This window comes from Sceloporus undulatus, chromosome 6 (assembly GCF_019175285.1).
Source record: "Sceloporus undulatus isolate JIND9_A2432 ecotype Alabama chromosome 6, SceUnd_v1.1, whole genome shotgun sequence".
Taxonomy (NCBI): domain Eukaryota; kingdom Metazoa; phylum Chordata; class Lepidosauria; order Squamata; family Phrynosomatidae; genus Sceloporus; species Sceloporus undulatus.
In genome coordinates, this window is record NC_056527.1 from 1,115,858 (window position 1) to 1,135,008 (window position 19,151).

Here is a 19,151-nt window from a genome sequence, read left to right on the forward strand (position 1 = left end):
TTATTATTATTATTATATAATAATTGTGTATGAGGAAATATGTATGACGTCTTGAGGTTCTTGACACAAAAGGAGATATAAATGTTTGTCCACTTAGGACTGGAGCATGGCTTTGGCACAGCTTTTGGCCTCTTAGGACACATGCGTCATTTAAACAGCATACCTCCAAAGTGACCCGAAGCAGCTTTCTTTTGGCCTGTCTGTTCGGGCCCATAGACAAGATACTCATCATGCACACTAGCAACACTTGGGACAGTTGCTTTTTAGGACTATGACTCCCAGTCTCTCCCGACCACTGTGGCCTGCCACAGTCATTGCCTCAAGCTCCTGTCCAATGTGGTTTGGTTGGAAAGCCCTCGGCTGAACCATTATGGCCCACAGGAGCTCCCTCACTGGGTCTCCGTTTTGTCTCTCCCTGGCAGGAGTCGCTCCGTCCCCAGCGCCTGCCTCGGCCCTCGGTGGCTGCTCATCCTCCCAGTTCCAGTGTGCCCTGTCCAGCCTCTGCATGGAAGCGTCCCAGAGATGCGATGGAATCGCCAACTGCCCAGACGCCTCCGACGAGTTTGATTGCCCCACGCCTCTAGCTGGCACTGCCAGGTAATACTCAGCAGGGGCTTCTCAGGGACTCCCTTTCAAGGGTTAAGATAGCCTGTCAATAAAACCCTTTGCTGTCTTTTTTCCAGCCCCTGGACCTCTGGAAGGAAGCATCCAGTACAGTCATCTGTACCCCACCTGAGCCAGGTAGGATGGCTCCCCACAACCAATGGAGTAGAGGCCTTGGGTGCCTGGAATCTTGGCATCGCAAGGGCTTCCTTTATGCTCAAGAAGGGAGGAAGGGAGGGACAGAGCCCAGTGGGGTGCCATGGCTGGCATCTTGCCTTTTGGCCGGGGAGACTGAGAGCTTGGTCCCTGCTCATCTGCCCAACTGACTGCCCTGGGCCTTTTGGACTGCCCAGGTAGAAGCCCTCGTGTGGCGGGAGGGGTCAAGCAACCCACTTCAGATTTGGGGCCAGGGTTGGACAGCAGGGAGTGGCTTCCATGCCACTGGGACAGTGAACCTGCTCTGGGATGTAGTCCTCAAGGTACTGAATCTGTTTTGGACGATAGGACTCAGCATCTTGAAGAGCTGATATGGCAGCCACCAGGTGCCACTGCAGAGCCAAGAAAGTGGCATTGCACAGGCCAGCGGGAGTGACTCCTTCACTCCTTCCTTCCTTCCTTCCTTCCTTCCTTCCTTCCTTCCTTCCTTCATTTCTCCCTTCCAGGTGACCCCAGGCGGATGGCCACTTCCCGAGGGCTTTACCCCGACCCCACCAGGTACGCTTCTCCATTCTCCATAACCCTTGCCCACCCTGGGGATGTTGCCCACCTTCTCCTAGACCCAGAGCAAGTAGTGTTGGTTATTCCCCAAGGAGGGTGCCTCGGTGTCTCCTCTCTTGTTCTCGGTGACTTAGAAGTCATCTGTATGACTCAGTCATGGCTGCTCAATACCGCTTTGATGACCATTGCTTCCTCCTAAAGAATTCTAGAACTTGTCGTCTGGGGAGGCAGGTGGGATTCTCTACAGAAGTTCTGGGGAGGGGTCTAGAACAAATTCTTGGTCTTTCCTCAAACTACAAATCCCAGGATCTCCTCGGAAGGAGTCAAGACAAGAAATTCTACGAATCAGATCTCCCCACAGGAAGAACTCACAAGATGGCCTCCTTCTTCATGCCTCTTCCTCATCATTTATGTTGCTGAAATACTTATGTCCCGCCTTATCCCAAGGATCCTGGGGTTGTGTGCAATAAAATCAGTTTTAATAATGTAACACAATTTCAAACAGAAAATGTACACAGACTAGAAACATGGATAGAGCAACAGAGTTTAAAACCGGTGCAACAATTTAAAGACATTTTAAAATTATTATTATTATTATTATTATTATTTAAAAATTCATAGGTACATCTGTCTATATAGACAAATACATGTATCCATATATTTAAACAGAATAAAGAAGAGCAGAAAATAGTTGCTTCTTAACTTATAAATGCTACTATTATATGTAGATTCAAATTGGACTATCTTGCAACCGTAAGTATATTTTCTTCTGTCTATCCAAAATAACAACTACATTATTATCTTTGAAAGGTAAAACTTAATATATATACTTAAATCTTTTAGATATCTATTCCGATCTGTATATATATCTGTTTGTCAAACTTAATACCACCATTTTCCAACTTCTTTCCATTGATCCTCGTATTCCTGAGTTGTTTTCCCGGCTGAGTTCATAGATAATCTGTCCCTATTCAAAACTCGAGTTCCTTTAACTTCCGTTCTTCTGTAATGGGATTATCCTGAACCTCCAATGTTTGGCCATTATTAAGTGAGCTGCCGAGATCATATACAGAACCACACTTATTTGATTTGGATTTAATTTGATTTGTATCTTGTCTACTATGTTCAACAAAAATAATTCTGGGAGAAGAGGGATATTTAACTTCAATACTCTTTGCATTTCTTTATGCATCTTTAACCCAGTTTCTTTAACCATATTACATTGCCATTAGCAATGATGCACAGCACCAGTTTGTTTCCCTTCTTGTTCCAGACTTTCTCTGGATGTAATTTCTGTTCCTCCTCTTGAGTCTATGATTAATTCTTCATGTTTGATGCAGGATGTGTTGTCTGAGTAATGTTCTTGATAGAAGGCTTCCATCCTGAGGGAAGTCCATTTTGAAAGAGAAGAGTTTTTTATGATGTTTCCAGATCCGGAATAAGGCTTTTCTTATGAAATGTATGGGAATGTGAGAGGGGCTATAGCATGAATAATTGTGCCACCCTTGTTTCAGTTTTGTACCCTCTAATGTCATGATTTCGGGCTTTTCAACAGCATCCAGTCTCCTATCCATAAAAGTGCGCAAGCGCTGTAATAGAATCCACCATTTTCTTTTCTGTCCTGCCTGACTGCAGTTTTGATGCTACCCTTCTCCCTCCCCAAATGAACTTGGATATATCCTGAGTCCATCTCTTAAATGGTTGTTTATTTATAATAATGGGGATAGTTTGAAATAAGAAAAGCATTTTAGGTAAGACTGACATTTGAATGGTAGCTATTCTCCCCATAAGAGAAAGTTGTTTGTTGTTCCAGTTATCTAAGTCTTTTTAAATACTTTCCCATTTATATTCATAATTGTTTTTGTATCAGTCCTTGTTTTGGTTAGTAAATATAATTCCTAAATACTTTACTTTGTCGATTATCTGAAAGTTCGTTTTGCTTTGAAGGGTGGTTTTACCCTTTAATGTTAATTTTTTAGTTAGAATTCCACATTTAGTTGTATTCACCTTAATACCTACAATTGCACCAACTTCCTCCAAAATTTCTTCTAGTCTTTGAATACTGGAAGTTGGGTGTCTAAGAATTTAAAGACATTTCAAAAGCATTGCGCATGTTCAGATTTGGATTAAATCAACTGCCTGTAAAGTTGTCTGGTAACACTGGCCCAACTTGCAGGACTGGCGTTAACCATTACTTCCATTACATAGGTGAAGGAGTGTGTTGCTCTAGGGATGCTGAGGGTGGTTATGGCCCTCTAGGAGAGGTCATTCTGAGGGACCTTAGCCAGCTCTGAAGACCCCACAGGGGTACAGACTCCCATAGCTCTTTGGGATTAATGCCCCTTCTCTCACCCAGGTCTGTGCTACAAACCTCTTGGCCTGGAAGACGGACGCGTTCATTACCAGCAGCTGAGTGCCTCCTCCTTCCGAGATGGGAACCCCCCGGACGCCGGGCGCCTCAACGCTGTGCCCACTATGTGCGTAATGGCAGGAGGGAGGCTTTGGGAGACCCCCCTGTCCTGAGAAGATGCCCAAGGAGATAGAAAGGGGGCCCATGAGAGTGATGGGGGGCACCACGTCCCATTGCCAGCAGTGTTTTCATGCGTATGAGTTTTTCAGACAGAAAGCCCTGCCCTTCGAACGATGTGCAACAACTCTTGCAAGGAAGAAGACATTTTCTTGCAAGGTCAAACCAGGCAGTGAGTGAATGATGTCTCACGAAGCATCTAGTTTGGAATACAAAGCCCTCACAAGACAAGTTAGTAGTGGATGAATTAGAGATTAAGACCTTGCTAATTTGATCTCAAAGGAAGAAATAAATAATTTGAATCCCCCCCCCCCCAAAAAAAAAGGTGAAATAGTTTTCAAAGACTATTTGTAACTCAAGGCTTGTTCTGTGCAAAATTTCCACACAGTATTTTTGCACAGAAAATGGCATTTTCTGCACAGGAAATTATATTTCTTTGCAAAAGTCTTATTTTCAGAGCAGAGAATGCTGCAATGGTGTCTTATTCTGCGCAAAATTCCCACATGGCATTTTTGCACATGAAATAGCCTTTTCTGCACAGGGAACAGCATCTTCTGCATCAAAAATATTTACCTGGACAAATATTGTTTCGTGTGCATAATTTTTCCACACAGAAAATATCATGTGCAACTTTACTACAGAGTAAGTCCTGAGCTGTGAAGATTTTTCTCATTGAGATTTCCCCAAAATCGGGAAAATATGACAATATTTGAGACCAGAGAATTGTTGTTGTTGATGTTGTTGTTGTTGTTGCTGTCGTTAAATTGGAATTTATGTGCAGAATACTTGAAAAGAACAGAAAGCAATTTAATGTGTCTAGAGTTTGAGGAGTAAGGATTAAGACAGTCGACTACAAGGACTGAGTAAATGTATTCTTATTATATCGTGTTTTGTTAATGGAGATAAGTATAATTTGACTGGAATTTAGGTGATATGGTGATTTTAGAGTTCAGAAATAATTAGGATAATTATTAAATAATAAGGATATGTTTGTGTAAGTTAGAGCAATAATATAATATATATAGAACTGTATACTTTTAGTCAGAGGTCTTTTTTAAAATGTGTTTAATGTTCTGTTTGTTAAGTATAAGTTTTACAGTGAGTGGTTTTGTTTCTGTTTGTTTTGTTTATTATTGTCATTGTGTTTTTTCAGTTGAATAAAGATATTTTTTAAAGTTAGAATTTAAAAAACATTTCCCCCCCAACTTGAGAAATCAAGTATTGTCAGATCTTATGTCCATCCGTAACATGAACCTTGACCCTTCTGCCTTCCCTCCCAGGCAGCGCATGGATCCCGGGTGGAGCCCACGCCAGTCGGACCCCAGGCCCTTCTTCCAGGTGGACTTCCTCCAGCCCACTTTCATCACCGCAGTGGTCACCCAAGGCTCGCCCCGCGGCTATGTCTCCCACTACCGCCTGGCCTACAGTTACGATGGTATCCACTTTCGGAATTACACAAGGGCCAGAATTGGCCTGGCAAAGTCCTCACAGGGCCAGGTATGGCATCTGCCAGCTTCTGCAAGGAGGAGAGTTCAGTGGCCCACATCAGGACTAAGGCCTGGCCTTAGCTTGGAAATAACATACTGTATGTACTCATGTATAGGTCTAGAAATTCAGGTTAAAAAACTGAACCAAAAAACCTGAGTCAACTTGTCCACGGCTCAATGTACATACTGTACTTTAAATCATATAAATTATAATTATATATATATATATATATATATATATATATATATATATATGAGAGTTTAATCTGCCCTGGAAGTACTGACCCCCTTCTACTCTCTCATCCATTCAGCCTTCAGTATGAGCACAAATAGTTATGCCTGCTGGGATTTTCTAAGTTTGTTGGCATTGTTTTCCATTGCTTTGTCATTTACTTCCTTCATTATATGCTCCTAAGTTTTGCCCCCGACTTATCCATGGGTCACATCAAAATCTATAATTTTGGCCCCAAAATCTGCTCTCAACTTATACATGAGGATGACTTATAGTTGAGTATATGGTGCACCCGTGCCATACGTGGGCACACTATACGCAGCTTTCTGCTTACACTGAAGCTGCGCTGGAATACAGTGAATGGCACCTGCACCCGTGGCGTGTGCATGCTGCTGCACCCAAGCCCCATTATATTCCATAGGGCTCAAGCATAGGCGTTATTTGCCTTATGCCGGGGGGCGGGGAACAGATCCCCCGTGTAAGGCAAGGGTCCACTGTATACGGTAGTACAATCAATATAGTAACTTAGAACATTTTTTCCTTTTGTGTAACAAGAATGCAACGGAGTTACATTTTAAAAGTAAAACAATGGCTGCTACATCTCTTTTCTTGTCATTTGAATCCATTGAGTCTCATTTTAGTTCCTGGAGCAGCAGAAAACAAGCTGGCTCCATCTTCTACAGGACCCTCCTTGAGATATCTGAAGAATCCTTACCATGCCACTTTTCTGTCTTCTTCTCCACTCCAAGCATTGTCCCACATGCAACTCTTCTCTCCCAGGTCCTGGAGGGAAACTCTGACGGTACCACTCCAGTCCGGCAGGACCTGAGCCCAGCCATCTTGACCCGCATCCTGCGCTTAGTGCCCACAGAGCATCATGGAAGCATCTCCTTGCGCATGGAGGCACTCGGCTGCCCTTGGAGTGAGTTGAAGGGGGAAGGCTGGGATTTAGGAGAAGTCCATAGGATGCCCAGGTTCCTCTAGGAAGAGCTGGCTCTGTTTGCTGGATGTGAACCCCAGATTTTGCCCTCCTTGTTCCTACCAGGAAAGGGAAAAGGATTTACTGTATGAAAGGGATGTAGGAGACCAAGTAGTAGACCACACGTTGAACCTGAGTCAACAGTGTGATGTGGCAGCTAACAAGGCCAATGCTATTTTAGGCTGCATCAATAAAAGTATAGTGTCTAGATCAAGAGAAGTAATAGTGCCACTGTATTCTGCTCTGGTCAGGCCCCACCTAGAATATTGTGTCCAGTTCTGGGCCCCACAATTCAAAAAGGACATTGAGAAACTGGAGCCATGTGTCCAAAGGAGTGCAACTAAAATGGTGAAAGGTCTGGAAACCATGCCCTATGAGGAACGACAGGGAGCTGGGGATGTTTAGCCTGGAGAAAAGAAGATTAAGAGGTGATATAATAGCCCTGTTTAAATATTTGAAAGGATGTCATATTGAGGAGGGAGCAAGCTTGTTTTCTGCTACTCCAGAGAACAGGACCCAGAACAATGGAAAAGAGATTCCAGCTCAACATTAGGAGGAACTTCCTGAGAGTAAGGGCTGTTTGACAGTGGAACACACTCCCTTAATGGAGGATGGTGGAGTCTCCTTCCTTGGAGGTCTTTAAGCAGAGGCTGGAGGGCCATCTGTCAGTGGGGATGCTTTGACTGAGAGTTCCTGCATGGCAGAATGGGGTTGGACTGGATGGCCCTGAGGTCTCTTCCAACGCCATGAATCAATTATTCTACCACAGAGAGGGGCAGATGCTGGAGGAAGGCCCTGATATTTAAAAACAAGCTTCATTTTCATTTATATACCGTTTCATACTGCCTAAGCAGTGTCTAAGCGGTTTACAACTGTAAGCTAAGAAGAAGCAGCCATGCCCTCAACTCATCCAAGTCCATATTTTGAGCCTAGGCACAGATACCCACAATCCTTTGTTTCCAACCTCTGCAGCGGACATGATGATCTCCACCAGCAGCAGCCCAGTGCCAGCTGCAGCCAGTCCTGGGCTCTCCTTCGTGGGAGAAGCGTCTCTGCCACCGAGGCTCACAGGGACACCAGAGTCCTGGCTCCCCGGAGTGCCATCAAGGGTGAAACCAGCCTTTGGGACAGGCACCTCAGCACCCCAGAAGACAACCATCCCCTCTGCCTTGTCTCCGGAGGCTCAGGGCCTTTTCAGGACCACCTCTCAGCCGCTGGGACCCCCTGTGCCAAGCGCGATGGCCAGGACCCCTGGTACCACTGAGCCGCCTGTGTTCCCCACCTTTCCATTCCACCCGGGAACACCGGGTCTGCAACCCACGCTCCTGGGTAAGTTGGGGGACTCAGCTCTGGGTGGCACACAAGGGGTGCTTGAGCAGAAGCAGAGGACACACTTTCAATTTACTGAGTTTTGTTTCAAATGACTGCATCTGTTCCATGCTCACTGTTTCCTCCCAGTTTCGGGAAACTGAAAAAAAGGTTCATGTGCTTAAAAAAATTAAATTAAAGCATGTGTTCATCATTCACTTTCAGATCTCTGGGAACATACAGCAAGTTCTTTGTTTTTGTATTTTGAAAATGCATATCAGTAAACTCACATGACTAAAAAGGAGGGTATTTGAAAAAATATAAGTGCACTTTGGTAAAGGGTAAGAAATATGTCAAAGTGCATATATTAAGAGAAAAACCATTAAAAGTCTGGATGGCAGTGCTGTGAATAATTCCAGCTAAGAGGCCTGGGAACAATCCAGTTGGGATGAGAAGTCGAAGGCTTTCATGGCTGGCACCCACAGTTTTTGTGGGTTTTTTCAGGCTATGTGGCTGTGTTCTGGAAGTGTTTGTTCCTGACGTTTTGCCAGCATCTGTGGCTTTGGCATCTTCAGAGAATGCTGGCATGGAATGCTACCAACTCTCTTCCATGCCAACATTCTCTGAAGATGCCAGCCACAGATGCTGGCGAAAACGTCAGGAAGAAGAAGAAACTCTTCTAGGAACATGGCCACAGAGCCCAACCCCCCCCCCCCCAAAAAAAACCCACAATCCAGCTGAGAGCCGCTGGAACAGATCTGGTGCAGTCCATGGGGAAGATCCACTTAGGAGCATCAGAATAGAACCCACTAGGAGCCCTGGGATAGATCCAGCACTCTCAGTTTCCATCTTTGACAGATGGTGTTATGAGTTCAAGTAACACAGAAGGGTTGAGATGTTTCGATCAGCTGTTAAGAAAGTCTGTATTCAGAGGTGAAGCTGATCCCATTTCTGGGCACCTTGCTGGAAAAAAAAACTGTTGCAGGATATCTGGCAACTGGATGCAGAGGAAGCTCCCTCCCTCCTCCCTCCCTCACTCTTGGAGCGCCTGTGAGTTTGCCCCATAAGCCCATGGATGAGCCCAGATTTCCCTGTTTAAAGAGAAGGGGCCATGTCTCTGCCTCCGGTAAGGGGGGAGAGGGGCTTGGAAGGACCCTCTGTGTGCCACTTGGAGTAGACAATTACCCCTCTCATGCGCTCCCCGAATCCATGCATCTTTTTCCTTTGCCAGGGCCGACTCACAGCCCCATCCCTGGCTTCCCAGAATCCTTTGCACCCAGGGCAGTTTGCCTGCGAGGTGTTTGGGTGCGTAGAGGCCGCCTTCGTCTGCGATGTGCAGAGGAGGACTGTTTGGATGGATCTGATGAGACACATTGCGGTGGTCTTTCCCCCGCAATGGTAAACTCATTTTATGCCGCTTGTTTTTGCAGGCTGTTGGCTTCTGGGCCAAGAAAGACATTATTTTCAGAACGTCAGAACTAACATGGCTGTATAGGATGGGATTTAATCCTTCAACTGTTTTGTCTTTGTAAGGAGGGGCGTGTGTATTTTCCCCTGTACTGGGAGAAAAATGAACCTTTCTGCTCTGGTATTGACACATTAGAGAGTGAATTATATTTGTCCTCCCCTATCCATGGATTCTGCATCCACGGATTCAATCATCAAGAGTTTGAAAAAATTCCATATGTGTATACACACACCCCCCCCTTGATTTTGCTGTTTATAAAGGGCATTTATCCCTCTGTTCTTGAATATCCACAGTTTGGTATCCCTGAGGGTTCCTGGAACTAAACTGCTGCGGATACCAAGGCCCCAGTATTTTGCATAGAAGTACATAGGATTTGTCATGCAGAAACACATGTTTCTTGTGTGTAGGAAGCAGTGCCAGAACAATCACATGCATTTCTGCACAGAATCCATTCCAGGACACTTTGAAATGTTCGAATATCGGGAGAAAATAGTGCCAAGTTACAAAGAATGGCAAATAAATAGTCTTTCCCTCCGTACTTTGCAGGTGTGAATCCGACTAGCTGTTGGCAGTCAATGATCCGCTTCATTAAAACGAGGAATGGCTTAGAGTGGAAGTGGGGTGGGGCAATGGCTGGGGATTTGTTGGGCCATCTGAAAGCATGAGGCTACCAGATGCCATTTGAGCAATTTGGAGGGGGAAACATCCCCTTGTCCTTCACCTTGGGCAGCAAAATGCCTTGGCAAGGCCTTTTCAGGGTTTAGACACATCTGGACTGATCCTCCTCTTTTGTGCTTCACTTTTTTTTTGCAGGGGGCCCAACTGCTCCCCCCATCCCCACTGTGGCCCCTCTGTCTCCAGTGGGACCCCCAGCCCCTGCTCTACCAAGCAGTTCTCCTGCAGCAGTGGGGAATGCCTGGCGCTGGAGCGGCGCTGTGACCTGCGCCATGACTGCCAGCGGATCTGATGAGGCCAACTGTGGTAGTCTTCCGATCGCTCTTTCCTGTGAGTCAGCTGAAGGGGTGCTCAGCCAACGGGGCACGGATGTGATTTGGCCCTGGGGCAGAGCTTGGTCAATCCTTTTTTGGACAACGCTCCCAGGATAGCCCTTGTCACGGCCCTTGGTTGGGGTCCCAAGCATCCGAATTGCATTTCGGGAGAAAGGTGGGATAGAAATAAAATAAAATATTTTTAAAAAAGTAACTTTCCTTAGCTCTGGCCTGATGTACAGGACCCATGTCAGACCAGATGATAGCTGCCATGACTGAATCCTATGGGATCCCTAGATTTGTAATTTGGTGAGGCACTAGAGCTCTCTGGTTGAGATTCCAAGTACCGCTCTGTAACTGCAATTTCCAGAATTTCATAATGGGGTAGAGGAGACCATGCAGTTAAAGTGGATCGGGGTGCAATACTGAGTATAGGCCCCAAGGGAGGGGTGCTTTTTTTGTGGTGGCAGCCTCTTTCTTCTCCTCTGCGGACCGCATTTGGCGTCTTGCGCTAAGCCTGCTTCTTCCTCCTCTGGCAGTGGATTGCATCCTGTCTCCCTGGAACATGTGGAGCGAATGCAGCCCGTCATGTGGGCTTGGTGTGACCTTCCGCCGCCGGTTGCTCCGCACATGCCCTTCCCGGGGGAGAGTGTGACCGAAATGAATTCGACAGCCCTCGTGCTTCCTCCAGGCCTGTCCAGGTAGGCCACTCCTCCCTGCTTATTCGGATTCAGGTCCTTGGCAGGTGCAAAAAGCTGGCTCACCTTTTCCTCGGGCTTTCCAAACACCTGGGGTGTGAAGTGAACCATCGAGGTAAGAATGAGATCCCGAATTTTAAGACTGTGTCAGAACCTGACTGAATAGTGTCAGTTCCAGATTGGCTGAACTAGGTAAGACCAGGTCTAAGTTTTGAAGTTCCCGGATATAGTTGAACTGAACCTTAGAAGGAACCGCTTTGAACATGTGAGCAGTTGACATTGGAGTGATTGCTAGAGAGATGGTCCGCTCTCTTTCTCAAGATGGTTCAAAAAGCAGTTCTGCAGAGGATGTTCTCACTGGAGATCCGCACGACCAACCCTGTGTAAGCTTGAGGGTTTCCATTGGTGGCTTCCATGTCAGCTGGCAGGGAATCCGCTCTGATTTTAGTCAATTTTAAAGGTGTTTTAGGAGCTGAACCGATTTTGGGGGAGAAAGCTTAGCACTAATGGTTTAAAGTTCAGACTAAAGTCAGAGCAGACGTGGAACCCACCACCTGCCACTGTTCCAGTCCTTTTTTGTGGACAGGGATGGTCCTCTTGCAATTGCTCCTGGACTTCCAAAACATCCCGACAAGGAAAAGTTCTTAATCCCAGTGGAATCCATGGAGGGTTAGAGATGGGGACTCAGGGCCAGAGAGCCCAAATAGTAGGCTTCAGCCCCATGTTGTTGGCCTCATGCACTTTGCTGTTGTGCCTGGCCCTGCTGAGTGGTGTCTTCCAGGAAGCAGCCTCAAGGCATCTCTCTCTTGTCTCTCTCTTACTCCTTTTCCTTCCCAGTAAACGGCGGATGGGCCTCCTGGGGCGAATGGTCCGACTGTGATGCCGAGTGCCGGGGTGGATCAGGAGCCGCCATAGGGCTGCGCTGACCCACCGCCAAGAATGGGGGCGCCATGTCCAGGGGATGCTGTGCAGATGGAGACTTGCAACCAGCAGCCCTGCGGAGATGCGGGGTAAAAGGAATATCCATGCTGGGCCTGGCAGATATCCAGGGGGGAGGGAAATAATGGCACCAGAGGCTGGGATTTAGGATGTGAAGAACTTGCTGTTTGCCATTGCCTTTCTCTGAGGCTGAGGATTGAAACTGCCCAAGGTCACCCAATGGGATTCTATGACTGAACTGGGATCTGAAACCTGGTCTCCAGAGTCCTAGTCCAGTGCTCAAACCAATACACCAAGCCAGCTCCTTACACACTACAAACGATCAGGCCTCAAACTATAAATGTTTGCTCTTTTGACTCCAACCTACCGCACTTTTTTCCCTTGGGTTTTCTTGGTAAGATTATTCAGAGGAAGTTTGCCCTTGCCTTCCTCTGAGGCGAGAGAGGAAGACTTGCCCAAGGTCATCCAGTGGTTTCTGTGGCTGAGCAGTGACTTGACCCTGGTCTCTCAGAGTTTAGTCCAGCCCTCAAACCATGGCAGCAGGCAAGTCTTCATGGGCAAGACTTCTTCAGAGGAGGTTTGCCGTTGTCTTCCTCTAAGGATGAGAGAACGTGACTCACCCCAAGTCACCAGGGGCTTTCCAGGACTGGGCAGGGGTTTGAACCTGGTCTCCCAGAGTCCTAGTCCAACACTCAGACCATGACGTTAGGCTGGCTCTGCCTGAGGGGGCTCTGACTTATGGCAACCCTCTCTGAAGACTTTCTTGGCAAAACTTATTCAGAGGAGGATGGTTTTGTGTTGTTTTGGGAGTCAGTCCTCCTCCTCCCTACCGCTAGCCTTTGGTTTTCAATATGGTGCACTGACCCCTCCCCTGCCCCTTTTCCCCACAGACTGTGGCCCGGACATGGTCTATGTTCAAGCCGGACACTGCGAGCGAGGCCTCGTGGCTCCTTGTCCCCAGACCTGCCAGCAACTGAGCACCACAACGACTTGCCACAGCAGCTTGTGGGGGGTGAGCAAGTGCCCGTTCGGGCAGAGAGAGTCGTACCCTGCAAGGGATGTACACCACCATCCCTCTGCCTCATGCCTCTGGGTATCTTTTGAAAAGTCCTCACAAAGATTATTTTCCCTTCTGGGACTCGGCTTTGCTGTGTTTGGCCATTCTGTGGCTGGTGGAGAGCGTGAGGGACCAGGGAATCATCTGTCTGTGTGCCATAGCCAGATGCAGGCCAGAACATCATCTGCTGAGGCCTCAGTAGATTTCTGCATCTGGCTAGGGGCAACAGCCAGTCCTTTTCCCCATTGCCAACCCCGGGATGGCATCAATTCAAGTGACTACCCAGCAGCAAACCATGACCTCTGGGGTTTGAGAGTAGGGAGGCTGTAACCGCGAGATACCTGCAGTGGGCAGTACAGGACCTGTCCTGAGTTGAGATGGGAGTCCGCTCAAACCTCCCCAGAGCTCTGTGTGATGTTAAGGCTGGTGCATAGGTCCATCAAAATATTCTCGAGATGCAGCAGGTGTCATACAGATCATGCGCCCGATGCCTCCCACATTCCCTGGGTTGGAGCAGTCTCCTCCTCCTCTTGGGTGAGGCCACAAGCATCTGCCGTCTCCCCGTTGCAGACCAGTGCTCACTTTCTCGAAGGTTACTGGTGTGTCTACTCATGGGACCCTTCCTGAGGATCAGTGGCCATGCCAGGCACCAGAGGCTCAGCCTCCCAGCAAAGTCTGCCCCTGGTCAGGGCAGAGCTGCTGCCCAGCAGGCTGCCGGTTGAAGGTTTGCCCCTAGCTGCTCTCATCTGTTTCGCTTGAAACTTCTTCAGAGGAGCACCAATGAGTAACTTCTGCAAGGAGGTCTCAGCCACGTGAGGTCCTCCTTATGCCCACTTGAGTTCCATGGTACCACATAGGGCCCACTGCAGCTGTGTGGCTCTTGGGTGACCAGTGCCCCCTCGCACCAAAAGGCATTCTATCCCTGTGGGCCGAGAGATTTTGTAGCTGAAATAAAGATGTTGGCAGATGGGCTTTCCTAGCTGCGGTCTACTTCCTCAGATGCATATAGTCCTCCTTTGGTGGGGACCGCTTCCAACGCATGCAGGCTTGGTGTGTTTACCCGAGGGCTACCCGCTCCTTCTTGGCCCATAACCCCGGCTGGACAGCCATTGTTTTAATCTCCCCATGCCCTTGCCAGTTCCCCCTGTTCCTTCCCCAGGCTGTCGATGCCCCCGGGCTGTTCTGCAGGACGGGGGCTGTGTGAACGTCAGCCAGTGCCACTGCCTCTTTGACCAGGAGCAGCAAACACGCCCAGGAGAGATGTTCCTAAGGGAAAACTGCCGCAGTGGTGAGTGGAGAACTGTGGGCCCAACCACCGCTGCCACCCCCCACCCCCCACCCCCCGACAGCCACAAAGAGCTTTCCGCCAGAAGCCGCCAGATGTATTGTAAATAATTTTTTAAAATGCATAACATGCCTTAAAATAACTTAAAAACATTTGATCCTGGCATGTAAGCAGCTCGAAACAAAGCAGCGCCTCTGAAAAGTCACTTCTTGAAACTACCTCCAGATTATATTATTTTATTTGTTATTTTACTACCTTTGACTTGAAAAAGTTGGAAAAGTTGGGTTTTTTGGCTGCGACTCTCAGGATTTATTTTATTGTAATAAAATTTATAAAAACACATTAAATATATTCTACCATATTTAAACACATTTGATCCTGGAATTAAGCCCCTCTAAATATTTTGACTCTCCGAAAACAGTCTTCCCAACGTAACCTTTCCAAAGCTCATCACCTTTTTGGAGGGGAGAGGGTGCTTCCCTGGGCCTTGGGCTGCCTTGCCATGGGTCAAGAGGGGCAGCTCTTTTCTCCTGCGGGGGCTTGCCCTATCTACTCCTGAGGATAGAGAGGCAGGCATCTTTGTTTCCAACCAGGGAGCTGGTGGATCTGTGTCCCTGGGGCGGCTCTCGGGCTCTTTCCAGAGGAGTGCCCCCATTGATTGTTCCTGACCCACAGAACGAAGCGCGGGCTCTCTGTGACTTGTCCCTTTCTCCCTGCAGTGTCTGCCTGGATGGCGTCGTGACATGTGACTCGTGGCCTGCCCTGTGAACTGTGGGCTGGTCGGCGTTGGTCTCCGTGGACACCCTGGTGGCCGGAGCTGTGGATTGCATGCAACAGAGTTCGGTAACAAATTGGAGATGCTGGGGAAGTCGCTTTTTGAGAGGTGGTGTTCCTCCACGGTTCTGGAGGAATTCTGGGAGTTGTAGAACTTTCCTAAGTTCTGGAGGACAGTAGGTAGAAGAGACCCCCTCCTAATCACCTAGGTGCATCTACACTGTAAGAATAGTACAGTTTGACACCTCTTTAAGTGCTATAGTCCATCCTGTGGATCCTGGAATTCGTAGTTTTACAAGGTCTTCAGCCTTCTCTGCCAAAGAGTGCTGGTGCTTCACAATTCCAGAACTTGTAGGATCGAGCCATGGTGTTTAGTACATTACTCCTCAGTGTGAAATGCACCCTATGTTAGTGATCTTGCAACCCTTGGAGTGTTTGTGGCTGCAAAGCCTATATTGCCAGAATGCTGCTGCTTAGTTAGAGCAGACCCATTCACCCCCAAGTGTTGACTCACCACTGGATTCTGACTCAGTGGGTCTTCTCTGTTAAACCAGCCATGGGCACCCTGGCCATTGCTTTGTCCCCAGACACTTCAAAAGATTGTGGTCTGCCTACCTTCTGGACAGGTGATCCTTTTACCCACTTCTTGTCTGAGTAGGTGGGGCTATGCAGATGAGCACCAGGTACATCCTTAGGTGGGTGGAGCCAGCTCCCTCATGCTCCATACCTGCCTCTTTCACTCACCTAAGATGGAGAGTGGCACTTAAATTTCCCTTCTGCCACCCCCTTTTACTAATCCCCCTTTTCTTAAGGCTCCCCTTGCCTCTCTTCCAGGTCCTTCAAAACCAGCAGCTGCCCATGGGGGTTCCCCCATGTCAAGGGGATGCCCAGAGAGGTGGCGAGTGTCACACCGCCTGCATCTCAGGTAGGACCATGCATGCCTGTGCACTGAGGCAAGCGACTGCTCTGGAAGAAATTAGCTGCCCCTGTGGAGAATGGGCGAGCACACAGAAACCTTGCAAATGGCCCTGCACTGGCCATTGGGCCATTTGGTCAACTCTGACTCTGGGAATGGGGCTCCTGGTGGCAATATTTAAAATGTCCAGTAATGTTTAGTGATAGTGATAGGTGAAGTTTCTGGGTCATTCTCTCTCCCCCGCTCTGCTTGCAGGATTGCTTTCTCTGGAGCAACTGGACCCCCTGGTCTCCTTGCTCCAAGACCTGTTTTACGCCCGGATTCGGTCGGATGTGGAGCGTTTTCCGGCAGGCACTGCCAACTCACCTAGGCCAGCCTTTGTGCAATGGAAAAAGTGCAGGGGAGCCCTGCCAACACCCCTCTTGCCCAGGTGAATGGCGACATAGGGCTGCAGGGTTTGTGGGAGGGGAGGCGATGGACCACAGGCCACCCAGGTCCTGATTCTGTACTTGGGAGGCACGCATGGTATGCTGGAGATTGAAATCTGGGGGGAAGAATGGACTACCACTGGCTGAACAGGTGTGCCCCACACTACAATTTTTGTTGCATAGAATTACAGAGTTAGAAGGGTCCACTAAGGAAACCTAGGAGTTTATCACACGGGATAGATCCCATGCAGAAACTGGGGGGAAAACGCAAAGTGGGTAGATTTTCAGACGACATTCAGGGGTTAACCTGAGCGGAAAGTGGACAAAACCCGCAAAAGTGGGTAGATTTTCAGACGACCCATAGGGTTAACCTGAGCAGAAAGTGGACAAAACCCGCAAAATTGGTGTGATTTTCAGACGACATCAGGGGTTAACCTGAGCAGAAGTGGCCAAACCCGCAAAGTGGGTTGATTTTCAGACGGACATAGGGGTTAACCTTGAGCAGAAAGTGGACAAAACCCAAAAGTGGGTTGATTTTCACAGGACATAAGGGTTAATGAGCATTAACATGACGTCAACCCGAACAGAAAGTAGACAAATCCCGTTCCTTTTTACTTTCAGAAAATCCCAAAAGTAAAAAAAGAGTGAGTTTTGTCAACTTCCCGTTCGGATTAATGCTGCATTATTGCATATTAACCCCAACATGTCTGAAAATCAACCTGCTTTTGTGGGTTTTTTCCGGATTTTAAAATCCCGTTTCTGCACGAGATCCGTCCATTGTGATAAACTCCTTGGTCCAACCCCTGCAAGAACAGAAATCCACTGCTGCAAAAAAGTCTACCCTGTTGTGTGTCCCCTGTTCAGCCTCTTTCCTTCTGGTCTTTCTCTCCATCCTCCGCAGTGGAAGGTATCTGGACTCCCTGGACAGCCTGGTCCAAGTGCTCAGCTCCATGCGACTCTGGAGTTCAAACCCGCAACCGCACCTGCTCCAGACCTGCCTATGGGGGCCCAGAATGCTCTGGGCCCCTTATCCAGACCCAGGATTGCAACACCCAGCCCTGCAAAGGTAGCCATGGATGGGATGGGTGATAGACACAGGACTTTGGGCCCAAACTGGGAACACTGGGAGGGGAGTCACCCACACATATCTTAGTCTTGCCAGATCTCAGGGTCTTCTTTAGTCCTGAGGGCATCATGGGAAGAAGATCTCAGGGAGAGAGTGCTGCCTTGGAAAGCTTATGTATATACCCCCTCCCTCTGGTTGTTAGAGTTATTTTGTTTTATTTGTGTCATGTACTCTGTGCAACTTTATGTTCAACATTATGCCTGCCTTTGCACTTTCTTCCTTGATCTTCCTTAATAGTTGTTCCAGGTCTTTGAGGTTCTCTGCTAGTATTATGGTGTCGGCTGTATATCTTAGCTTGTGGATATTCCTTCCTCCTATTTCCACTCCTCTTTCTTCTGTGTCCAAGCCTGCTTTTTATATAATACATTCTGCATACAAGTTGAACAGATAGGGTGAGAGGATGCAGCCTTGCCTGACCCCTTTGCCATTTGGAAACCATTCTGTTTCTTCATATTCTGTCCCAACAGTAGCCTCTTGTCCTGAGTATAGATTCCTCCTCAGGTCTATCAGATGTGTCGGCATTCCCATTATGTCTTTAAGGGTGTTCCATAGCCTTTCATGATCTGTGCAGTCAAAGGCTTTGCTATAGTCTATAAAGCACTTGCTGATTTTCATTTGGAATTCCCTGGTGTGCTCCATTAGCCCTTGTATGTTTGCAATGTGGTCTCTGGTGCCTCTTCCTTTCCTGAATCCTGCTTGCACCTCTGGGATGTCTCTCTCCATGCCTATGGTTGCAGTCTATGTTGCAGCCGATTTTGAGCATGATTTTGCTTACATGGGAGATCAGTGCTATGGAGTGAAACTCTGATTGATGCTTAATGTGATGCAGGGATGCACATCCAAAATGCTCCTGGAGAAGATAGCTATGATCCTTCTCCAGAGAAGGAGAGTCCACCCCACCCTTTGAGGCATCCCATATGCCACTGTCGCAAGAACTTTTCAGGCTGAGGAGACTTCAGACTCCAGCGTGGCCACAGAGCTCTCTCTCAACTTAGCCCACTTTGCAGAGTAGTTGCGAAGGGTACAGTGGAGTAAATGGGAAAATTATGTACCCTTCCTCAAGATTCCTGAAGCATGACCAGGGATCTGTAGCCTTCTCTGTGGGATTAGTGAACTGCAACCCACATGATACTACATCACTGACCAAGCTGGCTGAGGCCAATAGGAACTGTAGTCCAATCACACCCGAAGGACCACAGGTTACTCAGCTGTCCATTAGAAGAAAGGTGGAGTAAATAAGTGGACAGGATGAACAAATTTATAATCAGTATGTAGAGAGGTCTTGTAGCACCTTTGAGACTAACTGAAAGAAAGAAATTGGCTGCATGAGCTTTGATAGACTTCAGTCTACTTCCTCAGATGCATTTGGTGGAGTGGAAGCCAAGTACAGACTCAGGTGGATGCGACGGTCAGGAGCACCTGTTATCAGCTTCGGCTGATACGCCAGCTGCGTCCCTACCTCGACCGGGGAGACCTTGAAACGGTTGTACACGCCCTGGTAACCTCTCGTTTGGATTTCTGCAACGCGCTCTACATGGGGCAACCCGTGTACCATACCCGGAAGCTGCAACTTGTGCAGAATATGGCAGCCCGTCTGGTCACTGGCACTGCCAGGGCC

The 19,151-nt window shown here is 47.9% G+C and overlaps 1 protein-coding gene across 1 annotated transcript in view; it reads left to right on the plus strand.

Annotated features, from left to right (window-relative positions):
* The window catches only part of LOC121932821 (SCO-spondin-like), a 143,447-nt gene that overhangs the window by 66,112 nt on the left and 58,184 nt on the right, over window positions 1-19,151 (plus strand). Inside the window, 16 exon segments of the mRNA XM_042471812.1 lie at window positions 423-597; window positions 684-741; window positions 957-1,082; window positions 1,266-1,317; window positions 3,677-3,797; window positions 5,128-5,344; window positions 6,347-6,488; window positions 7,518-7,874; window positions 10,135-10,330; window positions 10,850-11,011; window positions 12,838-12,959; window positions 14,164-14,386; window positions 15,722-15,746; window positions 15,898-15,988; window positions 16,235-16,330; window positions 17,309-17,473. Of these exon segments, the coding sequence (XP_042327746.1) occupies window positions 423-597; window positions 684-741; window positions 957-1,082; window positions 1,266-1,317; window positions 3,677-3,797; window positions 5,128-5,344; window positions 6,347-6,488; window positions 7,518-7,874; window positions 10,135-10,330; window positions 10,850-11,011; window positions 12,838-12,959; window positions 14,164-14,386; window positions 15,722-15,746; window positions 15,898-15,988; window positions 16,235-16,330; window positions 17,309-17,473 (2,328 nt within the window).